Raw genomic sequence first — 14681 nt, 5'->3', positions numbered from 1 at the left:
CAATTCCCTAGATGCTGATCTAAAAAAAGCAGCACAAATATACTCTTCAGATTTCAGATGACATATATGACACAAAAAGGTTTTTTTTAATGTCTAATTCAATATTATATTTATTCAGCTACTAATATTTATATACAGCTCTTTTTACAAAGGCCCTCAATATTTAACTGTTCTGGTCTATAGGTGAAAGCATAAAATCCCAGAGATACAGTTACTTCTCTAAGATTATGCTGTAACAAAATTTATTCTGAGATTTTCAAGCTGTAATTGCATTTACAGGACTATACAAGCCTTCTTTCAAAATGACTCAATAATGAAAGTTAACACCAAAAATTTTAAGCAACAAATTCTTCCCAGAGGATTATACATGATCATTATAGAAAAGCTAGAAAATACAGAGAAATAAAAAGGAGAAAAAACTCAGTATCTTATAATCCTATCACATAAAGATAGCCTATTAATACCTTGGGTCCATTAAATGAAGCACTTCATAGAAAGCCTTAGTATTGTATCTGAAACCTAGTTAAGTGCTCAGTAAAAACTAGGTATTCAGAGGTACCTGGGTGACACAGGCAGCTGAGCGTCTGACTCTTGGTTTCAGATCAGGTCATGATACCAGGGTTGTGAGATCGAGCCCCCACATCCACTCCGTGCTCAGTACAGAGTAAGCTTGAAATTCTCTTTCCCTTTTCCTCTGCCCTTCCTGCTCATGTAAGCACGTTCTCTCTCTCAAATAAATAATCTTTTTTTAATTACATATTCATACTGTCACTTTTAAGATTTATTCTATGTGAATATATACAAATGTTTTATAGATTATAGTGTACATACTATTTTACAACCAGGTTTTTTTTAGTTAATACATATAATGCATGTGTCTCATCAGGAAATGTATGTGTGTGTGTATGTGTGTGTATGTATGTATGTGTGTACACACACATATATACATACAGTTGTTTTTAATTGTATGGTTATATTTCACTGAATGCATATGACACAGTACCACCACTTGGCTATTTTCAAATAGTTCATAATTATAAATGCTTTGTTATAAATAAGCCTATACATGTATGACACCCTTGTATAAACTACTTGGAGTGCATTTCCTAGTATCTTCTTACACTAATTTCCTAAAAGTGGAATTACTGAGTCAAAGAAACATATCAGGCTTTTGACACATAGAAACAAAAGTACCAAAAAAAAAAAAAAAAGAAACAAAAGTACACAGTGTACATACAGGGCACACATTTTCCCACTGACTTGCCAGCAGTAAAAATAACTTAAGAAAAGGTAAAGCAATGAATATATTCTAAGCTTTTTCAGATTCACATTTGTTGATTACCAATTACAAATAAGTTACAAAAATAATGTGCAATTATTTGGTGAAATGCTTGTTCATAGTCTTTGGCCATTTCCACTGGAGAACATAGCCTTCTAGAATTCTCTGATTAAGATACTCATTTTCCTTTGTCTTATGATTATATTTTGCCAGTGTGTCATTCGAATCTTTTAATAATTTTTTTCTCTTAAAGGATATTCTACTGTAAATAATCAAAGATATCAATCTTTTTCCTTGTTGGTTTCTACCTTTGATGCCATGATTAAATCATGAGTTCCCTTATTCAAGATTATACAAGTAATGACCTACATTTTCTTTTAGTATTCTTTAATTTAAAAATTAACACATTTGAGGGGTGTCTAAGTGGCTCAGTCAGTTAAGCTTCTAAGTCTTGATTTTGGCTCAGGTCATGATCTTGGGGTCATGGGATCAAGTCCAGCTCAGCATGGAGCTTGTTTGGAGATTCTCTCTCTCCCTCTCTCTGCTCCTCTCCTCACTCACGCTCACTCTCTCTAAAATAAATCTTAAAAAAATTAATACATTTGGAATTTATTTTAGAATAAGGTAAGAATGATCTAAGTTGGTTTTTCCAGATATTTAGTCAGCTGTCTTAAAACTAGCAATTAGTGGCGCAGCAGTTTAGCGCCTGCCTTTGGCCCAGGGCGCGATCCTGGAGACCTGGGATCGAATCCCACATCAGGCTCCCGGTGCATGGAGCCTGCTTCTCCCTCTACCTATGTTTCTGCCTCTCTCTCTCTCTCTATCATAAATAAATAAAAATTAAAAAAAAAAAAAAAAAAAAAAAGAACCATCCGATTCAAGGACACCTGGTTGGCTCAGTGGTTTAGTGTCTGCTTTCAGCTCAGGGCATGATCCCAGAGTTTTGGGATCGAGTCCCACATCGGGCTCCCTGCGAGGAGTCTGCTTCTCCCTCTGCCTGTGTTTCTGCCTCTCTCTGTGTCTCTCATGAATAAATAAATAAAATCTTTAATAAAAAAAAGAACCATCTAATTCTTTTCTCATTATTTTGAAATGCCATTCTAATATACTTTTACATTTTCCATGTATTTGTGTCTATATCAGAACTTTCTATTCTTTTTTTTTTTTTTAAGATTTTATTGAGACAGAGTGTACAAGCAGGGGGAATGGCAGCAGGAGAGGGAGAAGGACAAGCAGACACCCAGAAAAGCAGAGAGCCTGACATGGGGCTGGATCCTAGGACCCCAAGATCATGACCTGAGCCAAAGTCAGATGCTCAATTGACTGGGCCACCCAGGTGCCCCCTTGCTATTCTTTTTCAATTATCTACTCTGATGACAATACAACACTGTCCCATTTTACTGACTGGACAAGCCCCGTCTCTTAGCTCCCTTTAGAATTTCTTGAAAATTCTTAAACATGTTATTTTCCAGATAGGAATCATTTAGTCAAATTCTCTTCCTTCTTGCCAAAGCAAAACAGTACTTTGAGATTTTTACTTTGTGTTCAGTCTATACAATTGTTAAAAGAACACAAAATAATGGCAACCATTTCTGAACAAAGCTGAACGTTTGTTAACAATCTACCATGTTATAACATGTGGTATTTTCTCCCACAGAGTATTAATTTTAACCTTTAAAGAATGGATATCTAAGTAATGTGAAAAATATTCATAAAAGCATAAAAGGAGGAAAACTCATAATACTTAAAACAAACAATAACAACAACAACAAAAAAAACCTGGAGGAGAGGCCACCAAGTGTGTAATGAGAACACTTTAAAAGGACAAAGAATGAAGAGATAGGAGGCAAGGAACTTAGCCAAGCCACTACTCTTTTCCGTACCCAGGAGTAAGACCAAAGTCTGCTCTCTACAGAGATCAAAACAGGCTCTTGGACACCAGAGCAGAGGTAAGATGCCCAAATGAAAAGAGGGGATTAAAACAAAAATGTACATGTTGAGAGATGAGATCTCTCTACGTACCCAAGCATGGATGCCATGTTTATTGTCACCCATTCTAGTGACTAATAATAGCCTCCCCTACAGGGGACAGGAAGATTCCTTCTTGGGGAAGATGACCAAGTCCAAGTGAAAAGACACACAAATACTCAAAACCAGCCAATTCCACTTGAACACCAACTGTGAAACACACCATTTGGTAAACCTAAAGAGATTCTAATCAACAACTTAACTTACTTTAATACAAATGATTAGTCAAGGACTCCCAGATATTTAAGTAAAACTTATTGTTTAAACAGCCTCAGACGAGGCCTAGGCATCAGTACTTATAAATCTTTAATATAACCAGGTGTTTCAAATCCAGGCTTGAGAAACACTACTATCCCGTGACAGACAAAGATCAAAACAGAATAAAAGATCTCAGAGGAAATGGATAATTCAAGGAACAAAAGAAAGTTTCAAAGAGATAAATGATATATTTAAGAAATAAAAACTATCATACTAAAAAGCATTTGATGGAAATAAGTTCCTGGTTATTAAAAATATAAAACAAAAAAGGTACAATAAAACAGTTGGAAGATAAAGTTGGGAAATCTCAAAAACAAAAGACAAAGACAGAGAAAGGAAAACAGAACAGTAAGAAAGGTCAATGTAGGAGGAACATTATCCAATTGATAAGATTTCCTGAGAAGAACAAAAGAGAAAATAGCAGGGAAGACATTATTGTGACTGGAAAGGAGAAAGGCCTCTGGGAATTGATACAGGCATGTGAAGAGAAGTGATGTAGGAGAGAGCCAATTTTCATCATACAACTCTGATGTGGTAGGTCTTGACTTTTAAAAATAAGTTTATTTTTTTGATGAAAGGATTAGCAGAAACTCTAAAAGAAAGTACTTGGAGGAAATGCTTTAATACTAGGAATGATTAGGAATTTTTATTCTGGCTTATCTTTCACTGTACTCATAGCTGTGATATTTAAATTTCCTTGTTCAGCATGATGTAAACTTCCTCTACACTCTGAAAATTCCCCTAAGTCTATGCCAGCACATTCAGTCCTCAACTCTGGGGTTATAGGCTTCACTTATCTTCTTTCATAGAAGAATATGACTCATATGCTGTAATTCTCTTTAAGAGAAGACCACTTCTTGTATTTAGGTGAATGGAAAAGGAGTGGAAATCTTTCCTATAGCCCCCAAAAAACCTGGAAGTTGTTTAAGTTGGATGTGCCTATTTCAATTAGTAATTCTGAATAAATCAAAATCACGAAGTAATCTCTGGATGTCAGGATTCCACTATCAGAAATAGCTCCAAGAAGTCTGAAACTCTAAGAAATGATGGCATATTATTATCACTTGGTTTTTCACTAAAAGTTCATTAATGAAATGGAAGAAAATAAGAAAGTTCCTTTAACATCCAAAATGGATCAAAACATAGTACTTAGTAGTTTATGGATTTTATTTTCAATTAACTGGATCTTAGCTGAATAAACAGAGTATCATAGCCACTGATAGGAAAATTTAAGGAAATGTTTCAATTTTATGCTATATTGCACAATTATAGAATGAAAAATAATACTTGACAAGCTTTCTAACCTAGCAAATATAGTTGACATCTAAACAATGCAAAGGTTACAGGTGCCAAGACCCCGCACAGTTGAAAATGCTTGCAGAACTTTAGACTCCCCAAAATCTTAACTACTAACAGCCTATTGTTGACTGGCATTCTTGGCAATAACATAGTCAATTAATACTCATTTTATATTTTATATGCAATACATACTATACTCTTACAATAAAGTAAACTATGGAAAAGAAAATGTTATTAAGAAAACCGTAAGGAAAAGCAAATACATTTACAGTACTGGATTGTAAGCGGACCCACGCAGTTCAAAACCGTGTTGGTTAAAGGGTCAGCTGTATTTTCACATTTGAATGTTACAGCTAGTAAATACACTCACTCCTAGGATACAGTCCTAAAGCAACAGTTTTTTTTCCCCTATCGTCTTTTAAAATCCACTATGTGAAGATTAGTGTTCTCCTGTCCCTAAGTAAGTCCTATAACTTTTCTAAACTAGTTTAGGTTACATACTCTCAATTGAACAATAGCCAATACTCTGAAAATGATTTGAAGTTGAGGCTTTTCCCTTACTCTAGCTCAGGCCTCCTACAGGACTACAGATTGAAAACCTGCAGTTGTGAGAGGGGTGGAAAGGTTAAGGCAGGCTTCATCTTCTTTGCCAGCATCATCGCCCTCTCTTCTTGACTTATCCAGGGTTGAAGCATGTAGGGAAGGCGAGAGGGAAGTAGGAAATTGTTACTCAACTATGCTCTTAAAATGACAGGGTGTGGGTGCACCCTGAAGCTGGGGCATAAAAAATTCCCTTGGGGCGCCTGGGTGGCTCAGTCAGTTGAGTGTCTGACTCTTAATTTCTACTCAAATCATGATTTCAGGATCCTGAGATTAAGCCTTCCACTGGGCTCTGAGCTGGTTGTAGAGCCTGCTTAAGATTCAGATTCTCTTCCCCTGTGCCCCTCCACCTCCCTCCCCATATGCACCGCCCTACACCTTAATTTTTTTTAATTCCTTGCCTTTTCTCCTGGGCACTTTTATGGGTTCTTCTGAGATTGTTACCATCACTGTGGCTCTCCCACCTTAGTGCTTGTTATATACCCTTCTCTGGCTATTTTTGGTTCTTTGCTTAACTCCTGGAAGTTCAATCCCCGTTGGAGTCTTATCCTTCTAAAGGCTCTCTTAGAAGGACCTAAAAAAATACCATTGACTCTTGGGGCCCTTATATAGTTCATAGGAAACTAACATCCTTTGCCTACACAGATTAGAAGATACAAGAGGACTCCACAAGACATTTTCACAAGACATTTTCACTATGTCTGCAGTCAGAAAACTCAACAGCCAGTCAGCCCACTGCTGTCCTTGAAACCTCATTAGAATTATAATACGAGCCACATTTGTAATCTTTAACCTTGTAGGAGCTTCCTTTTAAAAAAAACAACAACAACAACAAAAAAAACAGGTGAAATTAACAATATTATTTTATTCAATCTAATATGCCCCAAATATCATCATATAAACATTCAATCTACATTAAAAAATTAGCAAGACATTTTGCATCCATATTTGCACTACGTCTTAGAAATTAGGTGTTTTATACTTACAGCATATCTTAATTTGGACCAGCCACAATTCAAGTGCTCAATAGCTACATGTAGCTAATTTTAGATGGTGCAGCTTAAGATTTTGGAGGCATAGGTCAGACACCCATTCATAGTATCCCCACTAAGCCACAGAAGACATGTGACTCTCCAAATGGTCTACTGCTGAATTCTCTAAATGGGGAGGTATTTCAGAGAAAACAGCTCTATGTAGAAATCCTCCTTAATTACCAACATTCAACCTTTTATCACCCTCTACATGCTGACTTTAAGAATCGCAAAGTATGTTTTCTCTCACTTCCCTTTTTTAATAATAAATTTATTTTTTATTGGTGTTCAATTTACCAACATACAGAATAACACCCAGTGCTCATCCCATCAAGTGCCCCTCTCAGTGCCCGTCACCCATTCACCCCCACTCCCCGCCCTCCTCCCCTTCCACCACCCCTAGTTCGTTTCCCAGAGTTAGGAGTCTTTATGTTCTGTCTCCCTTTCTGGTATTTCCCACACATTTCTTCTCTCACTTCCCTTTTTTAATTCTGTCACAGTAGGTAGGGTCTGGTATGTCACTTGGGACTATACCTATATTGTTTTGGGGTCTTAGCCAACATTCCTATTTTTAACATTCTGCTACCTAAATATTTCAGTCATGTCTCAAGTTCTTGATGTTTCTGGCAATTTATTTTGGACTACAGTGATGACTTTCAATAACAATAAGCAACTTTAAAACATTGCATAGTAATAATTGCCTTTATTAACCTTCCAAATAGTTAAAATATCATTAAAAAACACAAGCAACTATAAGCTATGTATGATTATAATGTAAAGACGGTGGTAAGACTGGCTGGTCCCCACCTACACTTTTAATTCTTTTATAATACTTACCTATTAAGGCTGTGGTAAACCGATTCATGGAGAGAGGTTCTAAGTACATTGGTCCTTCATAGGCAGACTCTAGTTCACTCCTGACATAGTCCCTGAATAAGTAAAATGGTAAGAATGTATTAGATACATTCCAAGCACATATGGAAAAGAGAAATAGTTAAAGCACAGTATTCTTATAAAAAGCATATTATGTTAATAACACCTCTTTCCGCACGTATACTAAGAAAAAAGTTAAGTATAAAGAATTATATAAGGATGGACTTCATTTCCTTCTTCCATGAACTGGATCAGATTTACTAAAGGTGAGTTTTACTATGTAGAAAAGACAGCCAAAGCTCCACTCTATGGGATTTTCTTTCTTCCCAAGGCCTTATTAAAAAATTACTTTCCAGTAAAAAAAGAACAGTTGATATGCCATTCCTCAACTCTACTACTTAACTGATATACTCAATAATATTACAACAAATTTCCCCTCTTTGGGCTCTCTTCCACCATCCCACCTATCTTATTTTCCCCAGTTTTATCCCCAATTGTACTCAGTTACAGGTAAATCACAAACTAGCTAGAAAACTGGCTCACAGCAAGACAATCCTTAAAAACTGTCACTTTGACTATATCAAGAATCTATAATTAGGGTTATAATATGTAAGCAGGCTACAGATTTATTTTGAAACAAATTTTAAATCACATCAAATATTCCTTTTAAAATTTATTTAACATGTGATTACTAAGAAGTAATAGGATTTAAGTAACAAAAACCTTTACACAACTAAGAAAACAGAACTTTGCACATCCAGGAAGCACAGAAAGGGAGAATTTATTATCAGTAAGCTAAGTAATAACACTAGAAGACTATTGTCTTAAGTTCTTTTGACATCACAGTAGGGAAATTTGTGTTAAAAAAAAATCCTCCTTTTCTTCACTTACTGAATGCTTTATTCACTGTATTTAAAACAGTTTGAATGTTTCTAGTATTTCTGAACAAACCCACGGCTGTATTTACTTTTTCCATGAAATTACTTCCTATTAGGCAATCAAGTTGAAATCCTTCAGTGTAGCATAGCCAAACAAGAAATGACCCTTACATAATCCACAAGGAGAGTACCGCCAAAAAAATCAAAATTAAAAACTACGATACATTTTATGAATGGAAGTAGTTTGGGGTACAATTATAAAATCAATAATGGCCCTAGATTCATAGGTGATTTAGTAATTTTACTCTATTACTCTATGATAACTATTTCTAACAAATAATATGTTAACAGTCCTTTTTACTGAAACTCTCAAAAGGAATGATTTTAACACAGTGGTGGTCAACCCGGGGTGATTTTAACTCCAAGGGATATTTTGCAATGTTTGGAGACATTTTTAGTTGTCACAAATTAGAAGGGCTGGGCCTGCTAAAAGCACCTAGACTAACATGCTGCCACAATGTTCTACTGTGCATAGGACAGCACCCACAACAAAGGACTAGCCAGTCCAGAGGTCAGTGGTTGAAACCCTGTGAGAGGCATAAATGCTACACATGCAAATTACATGTAAATATCTGATGCCTACATTACTACATAACCATCAATGTAAAATTATCATATTTTATAAAGCTTTAAGACAGAAAACTAAAGAATTAAGAGAAATATGAACTTTAAAATGAAAACACATATAAATACCACTTAACATATATGAAGTCTTTGAAAATGCTATGTAAGAAATAAATTTATATTTGAAAGAGTTCTGAGTCCTAGGTCTCTAAAAGCCACATAAATTTCTTGTGACCACAGTAGATCCCTCTCCAATAGGTCCAATTATAAAGAAGGAAAACCCACCAAGACAAAGTGCAGATTGCTGCTTGCTGGGGGCTGGAGGCGAGAAAATGTAAAGGACACATAATGGGTACTGGTTTTTACCGTGGGGTAATGAAAATGTTCTGGAGTTAGATAAGGGTCATAGTTGCATAACATTATGAATGTACTATATGCCAATGAATTATTCACTTTATTTATTTTTATTTTTTTTAAGATTTTATTTATTTATCTATGAGACAGAGAGAGAGAGAGAGAGAGGCAGAGATACAGGCAGAGGGAGAAGCAGGCTCCATGCAGGGAGCCCGATGCAGGACCCAATCCCAGGACTCCAGGATCACGCCCTGGGCTGAAGGCAGGCACCAAACCGCTAAGTCACCCAGGGATCCCCGAATTATTCACTTTAAAGGTTACTTTTGTTTTATGTGAATTCAATAAAAAGGGAGGAGGGACGCCTATATGAGCACTATTCCCTGGAAGAGCCAAAAAGTTGCCCCCGAGGGCTCAGTCCCCAGATTTTTTTTTTTCCCCAGCAGATCTCTTAAGGGGGTGGGGGGGGGGAGATTGCAGAGCTGGGTTCCCGGACATGTTTTCTTTCCCTTGTTTGCTTTTGTAATCCTATTACTGATATTTTATATATAACTCAGCAAACCCATTACTCTAGAAATTTCTTATTGCTGAGATATTTTTAATTACTTTGTATTATTTCCTAGCCTACCTTAGTTTATCTTCTTTTTTTATAGCTTGTTTGCCTTTCTTTTAAGAATTCTAACTTCACATAACAAAACTTGTAAGGAAAATTAACAAGCTCTATACTTTTTCTTTTAAGCTCAAAAATTTACTGGGGGCACCTGGGTGGCTCAGTTCATGATCCCAGGGTCCTGGGATAGAGCCCTCAGTCTGCTTTTCCTTATGCCTCTGCAGCTCCCCCCACCCCTGCCGGTGTTCTCTTTCTTTCGCTCTCCCTGTCAAATATATAAAATCTTTTAAAAAATAAAGTCTGTTTTTTAAAAAACGAATTTACTGTATACATAATATGTTGCTAGCACACTGCTAAACTCTGGGAATACTACAGCACACAAGAAACACATGTTAGCACGAGCTTACAAACCAGGAAAAGAAACACACATTAAACAAATTATTTAATCTAATCATTGCAATTTTAGAAATGCTATAAAAATCGAGAATGATTTTCTTTTTAGTTCTTTTTCAGTCTCTGTATTTCATGACTTTGTGATTTGACAAGATTATGGGATACTAAGGGAGAACTGCCTTCCAGAAGAATCATCCTTTAGGCCCTAATGACAACAACATGGTGTTAAACGGTTTCCTCCCACTAACTCTCTGTGCTGCTTTCCTCTAGGACCCTAAGAATAGCTCTCCTCAATGCTCTAACCTCCCCCATTACTGTGTGACCTGAGCCACTGGTCCAATCATCCTACCAAAGAAGTTAACACCTTCTCTAGGCACCTTAGACCCTTTCTCCTTTGGCTCAACTCCTGTCTCTCAAGACAGTCCTTCAGAATCTTCCCTGTTTGGCTGACTCACCAGTAAATCCCTCCTCAGTAAAGAAGGCCATGCCCAGAAAGCCTGTAGTACTTCTATGGGCCAGCTGAGCCTGGCTTGCCAGAGTCAGGGCAGTGGCTTCAGTAAATGCTAAACTACTGGTCTCACCAAGTAACCTCTAATGAGCTATCTCTTCTGAAAAAGAACCCAGACATTGCATCCCAAAGTACACAGAAGAACTGTAATAGAGATCAATGTTTGAACAAAGATCTCTATATCTAAGTTATGAACAACTTCATGGCATCTTACTTGGACAATAAAAACTCTTGATTACTCAGTCTCTCAACAAAGTGGGTCATTCACAACATAAATAAATAAGACAGTAAAACCAAATAAGAAGGCTCCAGACAAGAAATTACCCAAATTCCATGAGTCATTTTAAGCCAAAAATTAATCTGATGCAAGAGTCATGAAATTCTAATTTTTAATAGAATTTAATAACTATTTTAAGACTGAATCAGATGAAATGTTCAAAAGTACTATTTGTTTTTTCAATTTAGAAGATTTAAATGGTAAAATGTATTAGGCTGGTCAGAAGCAAGAATCCCTGCTGTCTACTTATAACTGAATAAAATCTTTACCTTCTTAAACATTTTTCATTTGTGCAATTTGTACAATACTAACGATCAACCCTGAGCACTAATAAACTAAACACTTTGAAAATCTACTTCTCTTGTCCCCTGTGGTAGCCTATTATACAGCAATTGAAACTGTCTGGGGGCATAAGAATGTAGGAGATTGGATCCCTGGGTGGCTCAGTGGTTTAGCACCTCCCTTCGGCCCAGGGTGTGATCCTGGAGACCCAGGATCAAGTCTCACATCAGGCTCCCCGCATGGAGCCTGCTTCTCCCTCTGCCTCTCTCTCTGTGTCTGTCATGAATAAATAAATAAAATCTTTAAAAAAAAAAAAAAAAAAGAATGTAGGAGATATATGAAAAGAGCCTCAAGGATAGCTTGCAATTAGAAAAATTCTTGCTATAAAGAGAAGCATACAAGTTACAAAAAATAACAACAAAACCTAGAAGCTTACCAATTCACAACTGACCTGGTAACATCTCTTAAACAGCCTGAACGACTTAGTATAATTTGTACATTCCGGCCACTTAAAGCTTTCAAACTGTAATTCTAAAGAAACCTAATCTACTTTTACAGAGAATAAAGTGGTGAACTCTCAAAGCTATCTTATGCAATATGTGCAAACAAAAGGCATTGCTCAATTTAAGGAATCCCAGATACTCAGATTTTCTAGCACCTGTATTTGAGTACCTATTATACCCTAAACAATGTGCTAGTAACTGAATAGTTCATTTACCCTGAGCTCAATTATTTAAATCATCTCTGCCACCCTGCTTCTCTCTTTAGCTTCTTTCTGACTCCTCACTGAAATATTTAGTGCCTGGATCTGATAATGTTCAAAAGAAGAAAACTTATCAAATACTGAAATGGCTCAATTTTATTCCTGTCAAAATTAAAAGCAGAGTATATAATGACAAAACTCATTTTATTAATTCCTTTATTTAACAGCAGTTAAATTTAAATTGTGTTACCCAGGAAAAAGAAAAGAAAAGAGAAAAAGAAAAAGAAAGAAATGAATGTTGTTACTCAGAAAAGCACATTTGGCAATTAGGGACACTCTGGTTTCACAATTGCTAGAAAGGGGGTGCTATATGATCTAGGGGGCAGAGGCAGTAACATACACACAAGATTGCCCCCACAGCAAAGCATGACCTGGCCTAAAATGCTAATAGTCCTGTAATAGAGAAACCTTAAATGAAACCAACTTTCATGAAATGGGTAGCTAATAATCTGTATTTTACATATAAATAATTCTTGGTAAAATTTTTCATTTGAAACCCTACTTACATACCAAGACAGGATAAAAAGGAGTATACTTTTAATACTGTGAAACCCATGGGCTCTTAATTCAACTCATACACACATAAAATGGACACGTTGGTTCATAAATCAAACAGTAAGACAAGGAATTCAAGAATACTGGAATTTAAAAATTTTAGAGAAAAACACACAACTGTGTTGTAAATCAAGACCATACCCTTGCAGGAATGGTCCTATCAGTTGTAGAGTTTTTCTTTCTTCCCCTATAGTTCTGGATAGTCTCAATTTTAAAGCAGGATTGAAACTGGAAAATACATTCCTTATATTACTCAAAATGAAAAACATAGTTTAGTACTTTTAAGAGTTCAAGAACCTGAAATTTATCAAATTCTAATGAGTTCAAACAGAATATTAAATGTCCATACTACATGACCTGAGGCCATGGATTTTCTAAAGTTTAATTCCTATGAACTACAAGCAATATCCATTCTAGACATATTCTACAAAAGGTTTTTTTTTTTCTAAACACATTTTTATTCATTTAAGGGTAATCAGCTTCATTATTTGAGTATATGTCTTTTTTTTTTTTTTTTTTTAAGATTTTATATAGTTTTTGAGAGAGAGAAAGAGAGAGGGAGGGTGGGGAGGGACAGGAGAAGGAATAGCTGACTCTCCAATGACTGGATGTAGGGCTCAATCCCAGGACCCCGAGAAATCATAATCTAAGCCAAAGTCAGATGCTTAACCAACTGAGCCACCCAGGCACCCTTATTTGAGTACACGTCTTAAGGGAAAACAGAAACCCAGCTTTTCAAGAGCTTATGCATTTTTTTTTAAGATTTTATTTACTTACTCATTTGGCAGAGAGAGAGAAACAGCACGCGCTCATGAAGAGAATGCACAAGCAGGGGGAGCAGCAGAGGGAGAGGGAGAAGCAGGCTCTCTGCTGAGCAAGGGAGCCCTATGCAGAGCAGTATCCCAGGACCCTGGGATCATAACCTGAGCAGAAGGCAGCCAGCTGCTCAATCGACTAAGCCACTCAGGTACCCCAAGAGCTTATGAAATTTTCAGTTTAAGAAATTAGTAACTGCAAATGACTTCTTATATAGTCCGTTTCTGAAGTACCGAATTAATTAAATTATCCAAGTATTGATTCTCCTTAATACCATACTACACATTGCCTTAATATAACTAGACTGAATGGTAAAAAATATTTGTAAATCATATAACTGATAAAAGACTTCTATCTAGAATTGAGTTGTATTACAACCCAGTAATAATAATTTAAAAAAAAGACAACCCAATTAAACACCTGGCAAAGAATCTGAATAAACATTTTTCTAAAAAAGATTTACAAATGGTTAATGAACACATGAAAAGATGCTCAATACCATCAGCCATCAGGGAAGTGCAAATCAAAATCAGATAGAATATCACATCACACTCACTATGATAGCTATACTAACAAAGACTTATCAGTAAGTATTGGCAAGGATGTGGAGAAATTGGAACCCTCATATATTGCTGGTAAAAATAATATAGCTGCTTTAGAAAAGAGTTCAGCAGGGGCACCTGGCTGGCTTAGTGGGTACAGCATGCAACTCTTGATCTCAGGGTTGTAGGTTTGAGCCCCATGTGGTATAAAGATTACTTAAAAATAAAATCTTTAAAAAGGAAAATACTATGGCAGTTCCTTAAAAGGTTGAACACAAATATCTTATGATCCAGCAATTCCACCCCAAAGTTATATGCCCAAGGAAAAAAGTATGTCCACACAACACCTACCCATAATGTTCACAGCACTACTTATAATAGCCAAAAAGTGGAAAGAACCCATGTTCATCAATAGATGGATGAACAAAACATGGTATATTCATACAATAGAATATGATTTGGACAGAAAAAGTAGTAATACACGCTACACCATAGATGAACCTTGAAAACATGCTAAGTGAAAGAAGCCAGGCACAAAGGACCACATACTGTATGTATCTGTATGAAATGTCCACAATAGGCCAATCCATAGAGTCAGAAAATAGACTGACATTTGCCTAAGCTTGGGGGGAAAGGGACCGATGGAAAATGGGGAGTGACTGCTGATGGGTACAGGGTTTCTTTTTGGAGTGATGAAAATGTTCTAAAATCAAT

At 36.2% G+C, this 14681-nt stretch overlaps 1 protein-coding gene across 2 annotated transcripts in view; it reads right to left on the bottom strand.

The window, feature by feature from the left end:
• The window catches only part of RNF145 (ring finger protein 145), a 56906-nt gene that overhangs the window by 21978 nt on the left and 20247 nt on the right, over nt 1-14681 (bottom strand). For both annotated transcript variants that reach the window (XM_038534883.1, XM_038534882.1), the window contains exon 4: nt 7333-7424. In XM_038534883.1, the coding sequence (XP_038390811.1) occupies nt 7333-7424 (92 nt within the window). The remainder of the gene's footprint in view (nt 1-7332; nt 7425-14681) is intronic.

Source organism: Canis lupus, chromosome 4, assembly GCF_011100685.1.
Source record: "Canis lupus familiaris isolate Mischka breed German Shepherd chromosome 4, alternate assembly UU_Cfam_GSD_1.0, whole genome shotgun sequence".
Taxonomy (NCBI): Eukaryota; Metazoa; Chordata; class Mammalia; order Carnivora; family Canidae; genus Canis; species Canis lupus.
The sequence above is the reverse complement of the archived record's forward strand: the minus strand, read 5'-3'. Positions and strand labels throughout refer to the sequence as shown.